This window comes from Malaclemys terrapin, chromosome 3, assembly GCF_027887155.1.
Source record: "Malaclemys terrapin pileata isolate rMalTer1 chromosome 3, rMalTer1.hap1, whole genome shotgun sequence".
Lineage (NCBI taxonomy): Eukaryota > Metazoa > Chordata > Testudines > Emydidae > Malaclemys > Malaclemys terrapin.
The window spans coordinates 75,268,795-75,284,518 of NC_071507.1; the positions used below are offsets into that span (position 1 = coordinate 75,268,795).

General features: G+C 41.3%; 1 protein-coding gene across 1 annotated transcript in view; it reads right to left on the bottom strand.

The window, feature by feature from the left end:
- RYR2 (ryanodine receptor 2) overlaps positions 1–15,724 on the bottom strand; it is a 687,809-nt gene that overhangs the window by 314,971 nt on the left and 357,114 nt on the right. The window contains exons 18-23 of the mRNA XM_054022704.1: positions 12,966–13,084; positions 12,617–12,750; positions 10,423–10,664; positions 7,789–7,981; positions 5,440–5,656; positions 2,104–2,208 (exon numbers count right to left, since the gene is read on the bottom strand). Coding sequence (XP_053878679.1) covers positions 2,104–2,208; positions 5,440–5,656; positions 7,789–7,981; positions 10,423–10,664; positions 12,617–12,750; positions 12,966–13,084 — 1,010 coding nt within the window. The remainder of the gene's footprint in view (positions 1–2,103; positions 2,209–5,439; positions 5,657–7,788; positions 7,982–10,422; positions 10,665–12,616; positions 12,751–12,965; positions 13,085–15,724) is intronic.

Sequence of the window (15,724 nt, forward strand, 5' to 3'; positions counted from 1 at the left end):
CTCATCAGTCTCTCTCTCATATATATAGAAAGTATCAGCTCACTATCTCCTATGTATCAATAAATGAACTGGACACCATTTGCCATGGTACTTACTTACCATAGCTTTTTCACATCTGCCACAACACCCTCACAATATCTTTAGTCATTGTTTCTGACTGATTTCTTTTCATTTTTCTGTCAGACTCCGTGATAATGGTTATCAAGCTGAACTGAATACAACAGGTTTGTTTTTTTCTTTAACATGAGCGGAATCTACAGGGAATATTTCTTCAGGCTAGATGGATTACATAATGTTCTTTGGCCAGACAATGGGAAGATTTACCCACTCCCACGTGGAGCAAAATCATTGGAAACTGATTTGTACTGTTTGAGATAGAGAACACTGAGATAAGAATTGGGTGTTTTTTTAAAAAGTATTACTGAAAGCTTTCAGAATTTGTTCAAGTATATAGAGATCTACATGGGAAAAGGACTCAATACAGGCTCCAATGAAAGTCCACGCTTCAGTCATGTATTGAATTTAGTCTTGGATCACGGCTTCAAAATATTACTGTAAGATTCTTCTGCTCTACAAACTGTAAATATTATTTGATAGTAAGATTGTGTATTCAAAATATGTTTGTAGGTTGTATGTATTTTTTTCTTTTTGAAAACAACAAAAACTTTTGCATTTTGAATATGTTGCTCTCCTCTGGATTTTCTCCAATTTGTCCACATCTTTCCTGAAATGTGGCGCTCAGAACTGGGCACATTACTCCAGTTGAGACCTAATCAGCATGGAGTAGAGCAGAATAACTACTTCTCATGTCTTGCTTACAACACTTCTGTTAATACATCCCAGAATTATGTTTGCTTTTTTGGGGGGGGCAACAGTGTTACACTGTTAAGTCATATTTGGCTTGTGATCCACTATGATCCCCAGATCCCTTTCCACAGTAATCCTTCCTAAGTAGTTATTTCCCATTTTGCATGTGTACAACTGATTGTTCCCTCCTAAGTGGAGCACTTTTCTCCAGTTTGTCCCGATCATTTTGAATTTTAATCCTATCCTCCAAAGCACTTACAACCTCTCCCAGCTTGGTATCATCCGCAAACTGTATAAGTGTACTCTCTATGCCATTATTGAAATCACTGATGAAGAACTGATCCCTGTGGGACCCCACTCAATATTTCCTTCCAGCTTGACTGTGAACCACTGATAACTACTCTCTGGGAACAGTTTTCCAACCAGTTATGCACCCACCTTATAGTAGCTCCATCTAGGCTGTATTTCCTAGTGTGTTTAGGGAAATACATAAACAATAAAATGCATAGTTTAACATAGGCACAAAAAGAATATAATTCACATAAGGGGTTGAGGGACAGTTGGAGATTTCCTGGCAACTCTCATTCCTTGAGAGTCCACAGAATTATTTTTTCCATGAACACTCAGACTGGGACTCTAGCAGGTGCATGCTGATCAAGGGAGGCAGGGCAAGCCGAGGAGCATCTGTTCTGTATGGCTCATTCCCTTGGCAACCCAGTCAGTTTCCCAACAGAAGTCCATCCAAGAGTTAATCCTGGTCTTTACTTCATTGACTCCGTGACCATGATTTCTACTTCTCTTGGGGAGGGAAGATAGTGCACAGCCATGGTGTGGGAGATAATGACAGCATGCCCCTGACATGTTAGAGGAGCTTTACGGCTGCTTTACATTGCAGTGCACTGCCCCCAAAAAGCTGTTTTGCAGCCAAGACAGACATGGTGCTCCAACTGCACTCCTTTCTCCTGACTCCTTTCCTGCCCAAGTGCAAGGTGAAAAAGAAGAGCCAGCTATTCTGTTTCTACACCAGCCTGGGAATCCACACCTAGACTGACTTAAAAACTCACCATAAAGCAGCCTTCATGGATACCAGGATTTGGCCCAATATCTTTGCTTTTTGGTGATATGAATATTGTCGGTTTCCAACTATTGGGGGAAGGTTAAAATCTACCCCATTTTAGCAATGGAAGAAATCCAGTATGATCAGAGTGGTGTCAGCACACAGTACAATAAGGTAGATACAATTTTGCTATCTAAGAGAGTAATTAACAGAATGTGAAATTTTAAAAAGGTACTTACTGGGCCATACTGCCAGCCAAGTTCAATTTTATTCATAACCCAGAGTTCATGGATGTTCTCTGCTAATTTTTCTCTAATTCTTTCCAGGTGAGGAGGCAATACAATCTAAAGATAGAAGAGAGACAGACTATTACAAATAAATTGTATTACTGTGCAATCCGGTTACTGTACTCTCAGTACCAACATTGTTAACATAAATAGTCAGTTAGAATAAATTAGAGATCTCTCAAGCCAACCATAATGAAGTTTGTGTGTTTTTCAAGTGCTCCTTTGACAGATACACGTTAATCTGTGCATTTATGAGTATTTTATGGCTCTAAAGATGGGCCAGAAAGGGCAAATGGAGAAAGAGATGTAGACACAACATGAAAAGAAAAATTCCTCCAAAATATCTAAAAGCTGTTCAAACCTACAGTATTTCTTCACTTACATGATAAAACACTAACACAAATGTCCATTTTTCAGCAAAATGCTTTCCCATAATAATTGGTTAAGGGAATACAAATACTACAGCCTCCTCCACTGGTGCAGGAACCCCAGCCTGCCTCGGAATCAGAGAGGTTCTGATGTGTTGGTGATAGATAGGGCATGTGAAGCCTGGGGAGAGGGGAAGGTTCTGTCCCAAGTACCCCCCACGAAACTCTCCAGTGCACAGTGCAGCTGCTAAGGCAGTGAGTGCATTGGCAACAGAATTGGAGTCTAAAAGTTTACCAACATGTTTTCCTGAGAAAGCATTTTGTCATCTTGCAAACACAAACTTAAAAATTCAACAGTTTGTCTACAAACGTACGGAATGCAAAGAAAAACTGAATTTTTAGGCAGAATTTTGGGGAGTCTCTAACTCCTGCAACACATTACAGATCATGAAAATAGGTCAGCTTTCACTTTTCATAAAAGCAGTGACTTGCTCTTGACCAAAATGTCACCTCTCCTCAATGTTATTCAGTGAGCTTTGTGCAAGTTTCTGTCCTCAACTCCAGCCACATTGCTCTCAGACCTGCCTGCTAGCTCCCCTCTCTACACCGAGTAGGGAAGAGCCAGTAAGGTCACACACACAATTTAAGTGCCTTGATGAGAAGTGCTGTATAAAGATGTACAATGCATTTTCACTCTCTTCCAGAGCTTATACACTATTTTAATTTTAAAATGGTGGCCTTATAAGGATCTAAATAAATGTATAGATAAGTTGTGCTCACAAAATAAATCTCACATTACCCACCAGCTTCAAATGGGAACTGAATCTAAAGAAAACAACTACAGATGCAATATGCTATATAATCATTGGTACTATTTCTCTATAAGGCTTCCTTCTCCCATGTAGTTTTGCAAAAACAAGCTACTTTTTTGGAGACTGAATTCTTAGGATATCTTTTGTTACTGTAAAATAGAGGCAGTGGTAGTCTGGGGATTGGAATTTAAATTTTTACCACATCTCATTTAGATGTTAACACTGAACCCTAATGATGTTGTCACCAATGTGAATATTGTTAACTATTTTACTGCTGATAATTTTAGTATAAGCTGCCAGTGAATGTCCTGGTCTGGAACAGAAGCAACCCCTTTCACACCAAATACACCATTTTACAGGGCAATGCTATAAATGGTGGAGCCCTTACAAAGTTCCATGGCCTGTCCTTAAATTGCATTCTCTGTCCCCGACTAAGAAAGATCAGGGGCAGGGAGGAAGAAAGAAGCTGCCATTGGGCTTCTTTCCAAGAGTAGGGATTGGGTTGTGGGGGAAGGTTCCCCTTCAGATTTGTGATTAGCAGGTAATTCTGGTTTGTCCTCCCTTCTGCTGATCCACCTTGCTGCTTCTTCTCTACTCAGGGCAGAAAGGGGAGCTAGGAGGCAGGTATGAGCGCAACTGGTGAGATTCAGAGCAGGAGCAGCACTGATCCAGGAGCCTGATGGAGGGATGCATGAGAAAAAGAATTTGCTGCTGAAACCACTCCACTGTATCAGTGAGATGAAGCAGAGGTGCTGCCAAACAAACCTGCAGAAGATTACACTTTTGGGGCCTACTTTGAAGAAAGAGTAGGATTGAGAGGGGACTGGGTAAAAAAAGCCCTCCAAGGGAAATCAGGAATACACGTCACCCTAGCTCTCCCCCAAATCAGCTTCACTCCTGCTGCAAAAAACAGACCCCGGAACATAGTGCTACATTATTAACAAATCTGATATTACATTACTCACCGCTATTACGTGACAGGACCCACAAGACAGAAGAGTTATATTTATTAAACATACAATTCTCCAGCAAGCTGTCTCAGAGTCATTACTTTATAAAAGAGCACTGTCAAAATACATTTGCCTCAGCCTTAGTCTACCTTTAAAGCTGCATATTACATAGTTGGACATGTGCTGTCTGTTTCAGCGGAGGATTTGTTCTTTCTTGTTCTATCATTTTATGGCTGAAAGTTCACTAAAAGTGAACATTTAGGGCCTGATCCTGTACACACTGAAGCCAATGGCAACATTCCCATTCATTTCAGTGGGAGCATGATCAACAGGCAGAGGCCATTCATCCAGTTTTAAGCCAGACAGTCCTGTTTTTGTCCTTGCCTGGTGGTATTGTGGCGAATGCCATATTGCAGTACTCCATCCCCACTGTTGTGACCTCACGTGTCTGGTGTGTGTGAGGTCATGGCAGTGGGGGCGAGCCCACATCATTCTAGAAGCGTAGCCATGGCCAGTATTCTGGGGATGCATCAATGGCCACTCTAAGGATCAACCCAATTAAACAGACTACCTGTTATCTGTTGTCATAGGTGGAGCTAGAAGCACATTTCTCTTTAGTGTTAGCCTTCATTTGTCAACTTTTTTATTTCTCCATGACAAATACAGATATGCAATAAAGCACAAGGATAATGCAAGTTTAATTTATACCATTTTCTGTCCATAATGAGCCAAACTCTGCTCTGTCACACGGCAACCCCTGTAAATAAAACAGGGTTAAACGTGGCCCAGTGCATCTAACATGATCACAAGCCTTCACCTTTAAAATATTATATCAATAAAAAGTACAATAATAGAATACTTGTATCATCTCCACTAATTCAAAGGTCACTCTGTTTTACTCTAGTTTCACTCCAAGGATAAAACTACATGTCCTAAGGCTCATGAATGTGAAATAAATAAAATTTCTAATAAGTAGCAACAAGTTCTTTACTGTGCCTTTCATGTCCCAGTGTTCTCAATGGTTAGCAATAAAATGTACCAAATCAGCACAGAAGGAAAACCCACATGTTTGAGACAAGCTGCAAGCTCAAACATGAAGCTAACCCGGGCCTGCAATGTCTATGGTTGAGAAAGAATATGGTTGTTTGGTTCCCTTACCTGGCTAGTGTCTACGGGAACTGGTGTGAAGGCTGCTTGGGATAAAGAGATGGTTGGACCCAATAGGTCTCTTGTACAGTGGTGATCCTGTTTGTATTCTCGGCTATGTTCCACTTTTAGCTTCTCTTTTGGCAGAACAGCTTCAAAGCAAGGCGCGTACCCAGGTGGAGGCAGGAATTTGAACTCTCCATGGCGGCCTCCAAGCAGAAAACGTACCCTGTAAATAGCAGTAGCAATTTATGCAATCATAACACTGCCAGTACAAATCCATGGTTAGTCTTTCGCCCTCAATGGCAATCTAAAACCGTCAGTGCTGCAACTTCTTCACCATATTAAATGCTTTCCTTTCAAATGTAACCTGGTAATTACCACTGGAGATTGTGGGGAGGAAGAAGGAATGAAGAAGGAACAGGTGTATAATCAGAAGAGATTTAGCCACCCCACAAGCTAATCTCCACCTTTTATTCAAGAGTTTTAGAGAGAGGGAGGATAATGGAGAAGAAAGTGAGAGAACACGAGCTTGCTAAAGATGCCTAGAAGGCAATAACCTTCCTAGTATCCAAAGTTTGGCCAAAACCCTGGACACAGACAGATTGCCAATCAGAGATAAAACCAGGCCCAGAACCTTTCCCTCTGACGTCCTTGAAGTTAGGGAAATTTGAAAAATGAGACCCAAAAACTCAGTGGAAAATCATTCCATACTCTCTCCAATAGCATATGAAACCTTCAGAACACAACACAGAAAACTCATTTTACTTTCAACATTACAAGTTTTCCACATTTCCATGTTCTGTAGTTTTACAATGATGCCTGTCATTTCTGTCACTGCAAGGCTCTGAGTATAGAGATGAGCATAAATTAGTGATACAAAACTGAGAAATTCATCTCGGTGTAGTGTGATTTGGAAAAAAAAGGGGGGGGGGGCAATTAATCCCTAGTGTAACTACAATGGCTTCAGTAGAGTTACAACACAGGAGAATGTTGTGTATTCCATTCTATTCTATTCTGGTTCTTGTATGGCCCTCATCCCTGTAGTATCTCAACACCTTCCAGAAGTCCATTGAGCTATTTGACTAATATCACTCACACATGGTTCTTTCTTTCGCCTTCTCCTCAAGGAGAAATTGTGTGGGGAAGTTTTTTTTTTTTAAATATAATTTGTTATATGTACATTGTATTATATGTATATATTAGCAGAAGTAATGTGGAAAAAGTGCACTTTGCATTTGGAATGAAAGGTATGGTCAGCGATGGTTAATTCCCGTAGGAGTTTGTTACACAGTCTTGGAGCATCTACCAGCAAAGCTTTGGGCTTGCATAGATGAGCTTTAGCCTTGCCATGTGTAGTTCCATTGTGCCTGGGCAACAGGTCTGAGGACGGTACTCTGGATCCCAAAATGTGAAGCAATCTTTTCAGTATCATGAGCCCAAACCATTGAGCACCCTTGAAGAAGAGGACTAAGACCCTGAATCTGAGTTGCTAGTCTATTGAAAAACAGCACTGTGAGCAGAGTACAGGTTTCATGGCTTAGCGGTAGCCTGTGTTGCTGAAGAGACAAGCTACTGCATTCTGTGCTAGTTGATGTTCCTTGGGGGCCCACAGCTGCCTATGCAGGAAGATAGCATTGCTGCAGTACAGCCAGAAAGTGACATGAGCATGTAGAACTGAGGCCAGATTATAGATGCTAGAACATTTTACTGGAGAGACAAGGTAGATGAGGTAATATATTTTTATTGGACCAACTTCAGTTGGAGACACACAAGCTTTCGAGCTTACACAGAGCTCTTTTTCAGGTTCCAGAAGAGTCAGCTTTTAGTTTTAGTTAGAACATTTTACTGGTAGACAATGCTATGAGAGCTTAGCATTAGCAAAAAGTCCCAGAGTGCATCCAATTGGCAGACAGAATTGACCAATTGTGCTTGTGTATCTTCAACTAACAGAGACTACACTGCCACAGGCGCATTATGGAAAGTACAGTATTTTGCATTGCAGAAATCAGAAAAATTCATGTACATAAATTGATGTTTTTCTTTTAGTTTGGCTTAAAGGCTGGCCTGGCAGTGAATGCTAGCAATGTGTGTTGTGTTGGCAGCTAAGAAAGGAGACAGAAAATGTTTTTAAATCCTAAGTGGAGTATATTAGTGAACTACCTGAACATGTTCGCATGCCGACAAATGCCAGGTGCACTATCCCTTCAGGACTCCTTTCAGCTCTTACCTCACTCCACCTTTATGGAACAGGCAATGTGCCAAGAAGGCAGATGTCAGAAAGGGAAATGAGGGGGAAGGTAGCAGAGGAATAATTGGACATGTTCACTGAAAACAGGAAAAACTACAATCGATGCTAACTTTATTCCTGCAGAGAAGCTGACGACTGGAAAGAAGAGACCATCTATGTTGAAATTCTCAAACATCCCTTGAACTGGTTGACCATTTATCCGGAATGAGATGCTTGGGGCACTTAGATCCAAACAACAGCTGATGACATCATCCGTTCTTAACAAATGTGGATTGGGAGAATTCACTGTCCGTGCAATACAGCCTATGGAAAAAATGAAATACATTTCGAACAACTTTAGAGAATCACATAGAAAAGGTTTCACTAAAACCTGAAAAATTTACTTAAAAAAATAATGAGGTAAAACTGCTCAAGGAGATGATGTTACATTTCACTCTGGAAGTGCAACAGCAACATTAGATGAAAATGAGATTACTGGATCCTGGGAGAGGAACAGAGTACAAGAGAACTCTTGAGATAGAAAATGTCTATTGTTTTCTCTCAAAAAACAAAACCATTCTCCCCAACTCCATTCATTTTATATTTAAGTAATTTCTGGCTCCTAAAGTATTCTCTTGCCTATAGTACCTCCTGCCCATTCCAGAGTTCCCTTACTGCTGCATCTTTGAGATATTTCATTATGATTCCTTTGAAACTGAGCTCGCCAGGTCTCAGAGCTCAGGCTCCAAACCAAGCCCAAACATCTACACAGCTGTTTTTAGCCCCGTAGCACAAGCTTGAGTCAATTGATCCAGGCTCCAAGACTCACTGCCATGGTGAGGGGTTTTTTTTGGCACTATGTAGACATACCCTTAGAGTTCAATTAATGCTCAAGTGCATATCCTATCAATTCAATCACTTAAAAACATCAGTTAGGGCAACTAACATCCAGACCAACCTCAATTTACATGCCTTACCAGATCAGAATATCCAAATGCTCTCACACACTCCTCGATGCCACAAAAATCCCTTTCACTTCCAACATACAATGACCTATAAGGCCCTTATCCAATTCTTCACAATCACACAGCTTTAATTTCAACCCCAGCTAAATAGAGAATTAAAAACTTGTAGCTCTGCGGAGGAGAAGGCATCTTCTCCATCTAGCAAGACTTCTTTAGTTCACCAGTCTAAGTCATTGGGACAAGAACTCCCACTGGCAAACTTATTCAGTTTGCAGGAGACTCAGAGGGAAGACATGCCTGGGATAGAGGTTAAAAAAAAAACAAAAAAAAAACCCTCAGCTCACGGGATGCATATGAGACACAGATGAGGAAGAAAGGGAGACAGTGTGAGAGAACAGAAATACCCCTGTACCTCGATATAATGCTGTCCTCGGGAGCCAAAAAATCTTATCACGTTATAGGTGAAACCGCGTTATATTGAACTTGCTTTGATCCGACGGAGTGCACAGCCCTGCCCCCACGGAGCACTGCTTTACCGTGTTATATCTGAATTCGTGTTATATCCGGTCGCGTTATATCGGGGTGGAGGTGTATATGGATACTGTGCTATGCATAGGCTTTCTTGGCATAAGTTTATGACAAATATGGAGAACATCTTTTTCTCTGTGATAGCTTGATATCACCACAATGGCCTCAGTCAGCAATAGAATAAGGCTTTTGCAGAAGAAAAAACAAAACTCAGTAATTCCTATTGTATATCCAGTGCTTCTCCTACTGTTAGCACACAATATTTCTCTCCTGTAAGGGTAAAAACTATGATTTCAGATTAATTAAATCCTGGGCCAGTGACACTTTTACGTTGGATTTCCAAACTAACCACACAATCAAATGAAACACGCAGTCAATCTAAATTTCTGCAACTAAAATATTTATATCACTGCTAAATATTCTCTCTTTCTTCCATCTTCCCTACTTGGTAAATATCATATTATTGTATTCTATTAAGATAATACATTCACACACTTCACATGCATACATACTTAATATCCAATGTCTAAATTTCTCAGAACATATCCTGTAATGGCATCTACAGGAGCGGTTTACACATTTACACTGAGATTTTTCAAAGCTGCTTAAGGATTGTGTCCATATCAAAGGGTGGCTTTGAAAACCCCACCATCAATGTATTTCCATTTATGTGAACAGAAACACAGAGAAGTACTTTTAAAATGTATGATACAAAAGTTTTCTTACTACATATTCAAACAAACTCAATATGCACCACATACAGAGAACAGATAGGACAGTATGCTTACATGAGTCCCCATTGTCTGGCTTTAAGAATTTCTAAACTTTTGAACTAAAATCAGTAGCTCAAAGAAACCCCCCAAAAATCTATATGACCTAAATCTCTCATGTTGGTCTTATAATATCACAGAGGGATTAGAAATCCAGTCTACCACTGCGAGAATGCTTGTCAGACTTCATTTTCTGTACCTTTGAAGTTTTAAAGCAAAGCTTTGGAGTGCACTGTTAAAAAAAAAAAAAAAAAGCCTTAGGTGGAACCAAATTATGATTCCATCTATAAATCGCATTGTTTCAAATAAAACTGTCTTTTAGATGAGAGTAGTCAACTTAAAAAACCCCAGGATGGGACTCTGACTCTGCATTTTACCCCAAATGGAATCCCCTCCTAGCATTCATCTACATACATGATTTATTTTGATGCTGCTGGATAGCACAGACTTACTGGAAATGGCTGTTCCACATCCCTTTATCGAGAAATTAAAAATGCTTTACCTGACCACAGATGAAGACCATCAAATCCATAAGAGTACAGGTCATCGCCAACACCATTTCCACCCCATTCTTCACCTCCCCCAGGGTAGGGTGAATAGCCCTCTGTTGAAGCCCAGCCCACTCGAAGATGAGTTGCTTCTGCTGTCACAAAGGGCTCCACGTAGTCCACCATAAGCTCATAGTACCATTTTCTGTATTGGGCGGAGCCGTCACTGATCCCAAGGAAGATATTGGGTCTCATGCTTAAAACAAAGGGGAAAAATGGCTAGCCATAAAAACAGATCAGAAGAACATGTTACAGTAGTTAGACTTCTTTTTCTCAGTTTGTGTTTACCATTCATGGAATGTATGTCTTGTTTCATTAAAAGTGAAGAACAAAATTAAAGTTCTTCAAATTTCTGGTGGAAAAGCTTCCCATATGGTTCAATCAAAACTGTAATTTTCAGCAATTAAACCAGCACTACTAATCAAATACCTGTAATAATACTTTGCACTTTTAAGTACAGTAGAATCTTGGGAATAGTGGTTGTTTGTAACTCTGAACAAAACATTATGGTTGTTCTTTCAAGTTTAAAACTGAACACTGAGTTAATATAGTTTTGAAAAACTTTAGTATGCAGAAGAAAAATGCTGCTTTTAACCATCTTAATTAAAATGAACCAAGCACAAAAACACTTCCTGTTCCCTTTATTTTTTTTTTTAGTAGTTTTCATTTGTTTCTGCTGCTGCCTGATTGCATACTTCCGGGTCCAACTGAGGTGCGTGGTTGGCCAGTCAGTTCGTAACTCTGGTGTTTGTAACTCTAAGGTACAACTTTTCTATTCACATTGCACATCCCCAAATTTGCACACACAATAATGACAGCCTCTTTCTCTCCCACCCCCATCAGAAAAAAGTATATTGAGTAGATACTGTAGAGTGGTCTCATACTGCAGTACTAGGACTTTATTACACTTATAAAATGTACTACAGAACACTTTACTGTGAAATGTTATAACTAAAACTACAATAAATTTGTAAAATAAATGTTCACTTATTCACCAATTTGCAAAATCAAATAATTCACAATGATATACCAGCCATTCATGCAAATTAGCAATATAGATCGCTAAAATGAGGTACAGAAGTTCATTCATAGATTTTAAGGCCAGAAGGGACCATTGTGATCATCTAGTCTGACCTCCTGTGTAACACGGGCCATAGAACTTCACCCAATAATTTCACATCAAGTCCATAAATTTTATTTGCGCTAGAGCCTGTGATGGTGGGTTTTTTTTAAGGAAGGCATCCAAACTTGATTTTAAAAGACTTTTTTAAAAAGTCTGCGATCACATTGTTATCATTCACATTTTTATATTTACATTCTTCCTCCCACTCAATGATTAAGTGACTTGCTGGTATAGTACCCTTCACTTGAAAGGCCAAATTCTCTCCTGCACAAGCATATGCTCAGTGCAGGAATGGGGGTGTATCAGGAAGCCCTTTAGCGCTCCCTGATTCTCAAGCTACTGCAACACTGCCCCAGAATTAAGTTTAGGGTTGCTTTTACTTATGACAGCTGGCTATTGTCCCTATTCTGATTCTTATGGATATAATTTATCAAAGCCAGGGCCGGTGCAAAGAAGTTTCGCGCCCTAGGCGAAACTTCCACCTTGCGCCCCTCCCCCCAGCCCTGCGGCAGCTCCTCCCCCCTGCCCTGAGGCACCCCCGTGGCAGCTCTCCACCCCCCCGACCCGGGGAGCCGAGCGACAGCTCCCCACCCCAGCTCACCTCTGCTCTGCCTCCTCCCCGAGCACGCCGCCCCCACTCTAATTCTCCTCCCCTCTCAGGCTTGCGGCGCCAAACAGCTGATTGGCGCTGCAAGCCTGGGAAGCGGGAGAAGTGGAGCAGTGACCGCACGTTCAGGGAGGGGGCGTAGGAACGCTGTAAAAAAAAATTGGGGGCACCGCTTTTTGGCACCCCCAAATCTTTGCGCCCTAGGCAACCGCCTAGTTTGCCTTAATGGTAGCACCGGCCCTGATCAAAGCCATAATATGCCAGTTAACACATTGTCTTTACAAAAATTCACAGAGGTGATTCCTGTGATGTGGTTAAATAGATTTTTCTCTTAATGATTGCAGATATCGTCTTAGCACAAGAACTCAAATTCCTTTTGCTTTGCTAATCTATATTTAAGTAAATATTTTTCTTTTACCTGCTCACATGGTTCACAAGGCGTGTCTGTAGGAGGAGATCTCTTCCTGGTAGGAGGTTGTCACAGATTAGATGTTGATTAGACCGCACAGCTACTCCATGGCATACACACAGAGAGCACAAGACATCTAAAACCTATAAAAGAAATCAAGTTATTTTCACTGTAATTTTCTTTTCATATTAGAACATTAATAACCAGCATGGACTACTGAAAGGAACTGTATTGATACCCCATCCCTTTGAATGAGATACACATTTTACACATTAAACCATTTGGAATTTCACTTTTACAGATAACATGCTTTTCTTATTCACTGCAGTTCATCTATTCATAGAAGTAGCTTGCGCACCTTATGGTTTCTTCCATGTTTGTCCAAAAGACAGATGATCGATTTAATATGTCCTTCCTTAATAATGTTTAGAGCTTCTGGACTTTCCACCAACACACAGTGCAAAACCTCCAGAATTCCTGAGAAAGTAAAAAAATAGTAATCATGTATTGATTATATAATATCACTAGCTGAAAGCCTGTACTATTGCCCCGGTGAAATCTATAGAGTCATGTGATGCGGAAGTGACTGCTGGACAAAAATATTAGGCAACAAGCATACGAATGCAAAACATGTAAAAATTGCAATTTGATAATGTGCATGTGACAACTTCGGTTCACTTCACCTAATTCAAACATACCAACCTCCCTTCCAGTTGTTTGGACCCGAAGCACCATTTCCCTGACTCCCCCACTCTCCAGCTGCTCTGGGGTTTCTCCTCTGCCCAGGTCCAAGTAGCACCACTTCCCAAATTCCCCTCCCTTGCCCACATCGTAGTGCCCCGGACCCTCTCTCTCCTATAGGGTATTGCATGAAGGCAGGACTCAGTGACAGGACAGGTCAGTATCCTCAGCTCCAGAGCTCTAGCACAGAGTTCTGCCAACATGGCCCCTCCTGAAGACTGTAGGAACAGAGAAGCTTCTTGAGTCATCACTAGAATCCCGTGACTTGTGATCAGTTTGTGAGAGCTGGCAACACGGCAACACTGCCTTCCCCTGGCTGTGTGGAGGGGACCCTCCCTTACCCACCACTACCCCCAGACTGGGGGAGCTGCTGTTCTACCCCCTTCATCATCTATCCCCACCACTATCTTCTATGCCCTCTCCTGCCCCCAATAACACAGCACCCCATTCCTCTGCAACATCATCAGCCTCCTGGTCCTCCCCAGCACCCCACTCCCCCTCATTATCCCCATTCACCTTTCACAGAGTCTCTACTGTGCCTCACTTTCCCTGTGTAGTACATCAGTGATAGTGTGGCAGCCATTGTGTGGGGGGGGGATGGCTTCAGTCGCATTGAAAACAGTGGGAGGACGCACCCAACCTCATTAAGGGCAGCCTCATTTCCACATGCGGATAGACTGTAGGGAAACAGTGGGCACTTGCTGGCTTCAGGCCCATTGACCATAACAGGAGATGGGTAATCCACTGTCTGTCCAGTCACCCTCATACAACCAATAAAATTGCTGCATGCACATTAGCTGTTAAGGGTGATAATTGGTTGATCTATCTCCAATATCACAAAGGTCTAGAACTCTCGGCATGGCACAGATACATACTTTATACCTCTGTGGTGTACAGCTATGGTAATTCGTAAAGTCAAAGTGACTGAGAAATTAAAAAATTGGGCAGTAACAGACTGAAAGCCAACGATGATTCAACCAGTTGATATTCTGAATGAAAAGAGCTCTCAACCATGCTTGTAGCAGCTTCCATCACTTCACCCTGACTTAGACAGTTTAGGCTTCAGAGTGACACAGAGAGTGACATCCCAGTAATCATATTATATAGATTACTATACATGGGCTTCACTGCACATTGCGTTTGTCCAGCAATAGACAAAGTTTTAAAATTGCTGCCTATACAGTGAACAAATAAAATAAAAGAATATCATGTTGATATTGTTACTGGCAGGCTTAGCAGAACAAATGGATTTAGGGGAAAGGTTAACAGAACAGTAGTATCTTGCAATTCACTTTGATCTCTGCAGATAAATTTGATAATTATTGTTCACAAGCTAAAATATGAGAAATATCCTGGCCCCACTGAAATCAATGACAAAACTCCCACCAACTTCAAAAGGGCCAAGATTTCACCCTACGTACGTACTACATACACACACACACACACACACACACACACACAGTCTCTGTGTGTGTTTATATTTCCCCCCCAGGATAATATTGTCTGAAATATGTAAAAAAAAAAAAATTCAGTCACACCAACAATGCGCTAAAACTGGAACTTTGAATCCTGCCCAATGCTGGAGGAGGGGCAGAGGTGAGATTCCTAACACAGTGACCCAGTGTATGTCACTGTTTTGGAGGGAACAGTCTTGCAGCTGGAGCAAGACATCCTGAAGCACTTCATACTCTTTGTGTATATCACAGCTAAGCAGGGACTGAAAGTTGCTGTTGTTTAAGGAGCAAACAAATAGAAACAGCATGAAATTGAGTCACACAAAGAACTAAGAACCACTAAATCACTTGTAGCCTCCCAATTAAATGTAATTATCATCCCAATAAAGCAGCAGTCATTGCCATTAAGAATCATTAGACTTAAATCTGTTCCCTACTATGGTGCAGTAAGACAGGATCCCATGTGTACTGGGTCCAGGCACCATTGCTTCAGGGGGCCTCCAAATTTGGCAGCCACAAGCATCATGCATGCAGTTAATTGCTACTAACCGCTGCTGTTGCTGCCATCAGAAGAAACAAGTCACAGCACTGAAAAGGAGGGCTGAGAAGCAGTTTTGAGCTAGCAGTTACACAAGATCCAGTGTTAGCCCTGTCATGTCATGTCTCTTGTGACCTTCTGCCTCTCCCCCACCTCTTGTCTCCAAGATCACATCCTGACTCTCCGAGTGAGATACATGCCCCATGCCATGCTCTTTTCCTGTAAGAGGGCAATGGTAACACCACAGCATCTATTCCCTCTCTTCTATGGAAGGAAGCCTCAGCCAGTACTTCTCTGCAACTCCCAGCTGCATTAGAGATGTCAGAGCTTTCCTGTTAGTACATGGAGTGAAGGGAGGAATAAACCATCAACTACTACCTCAGG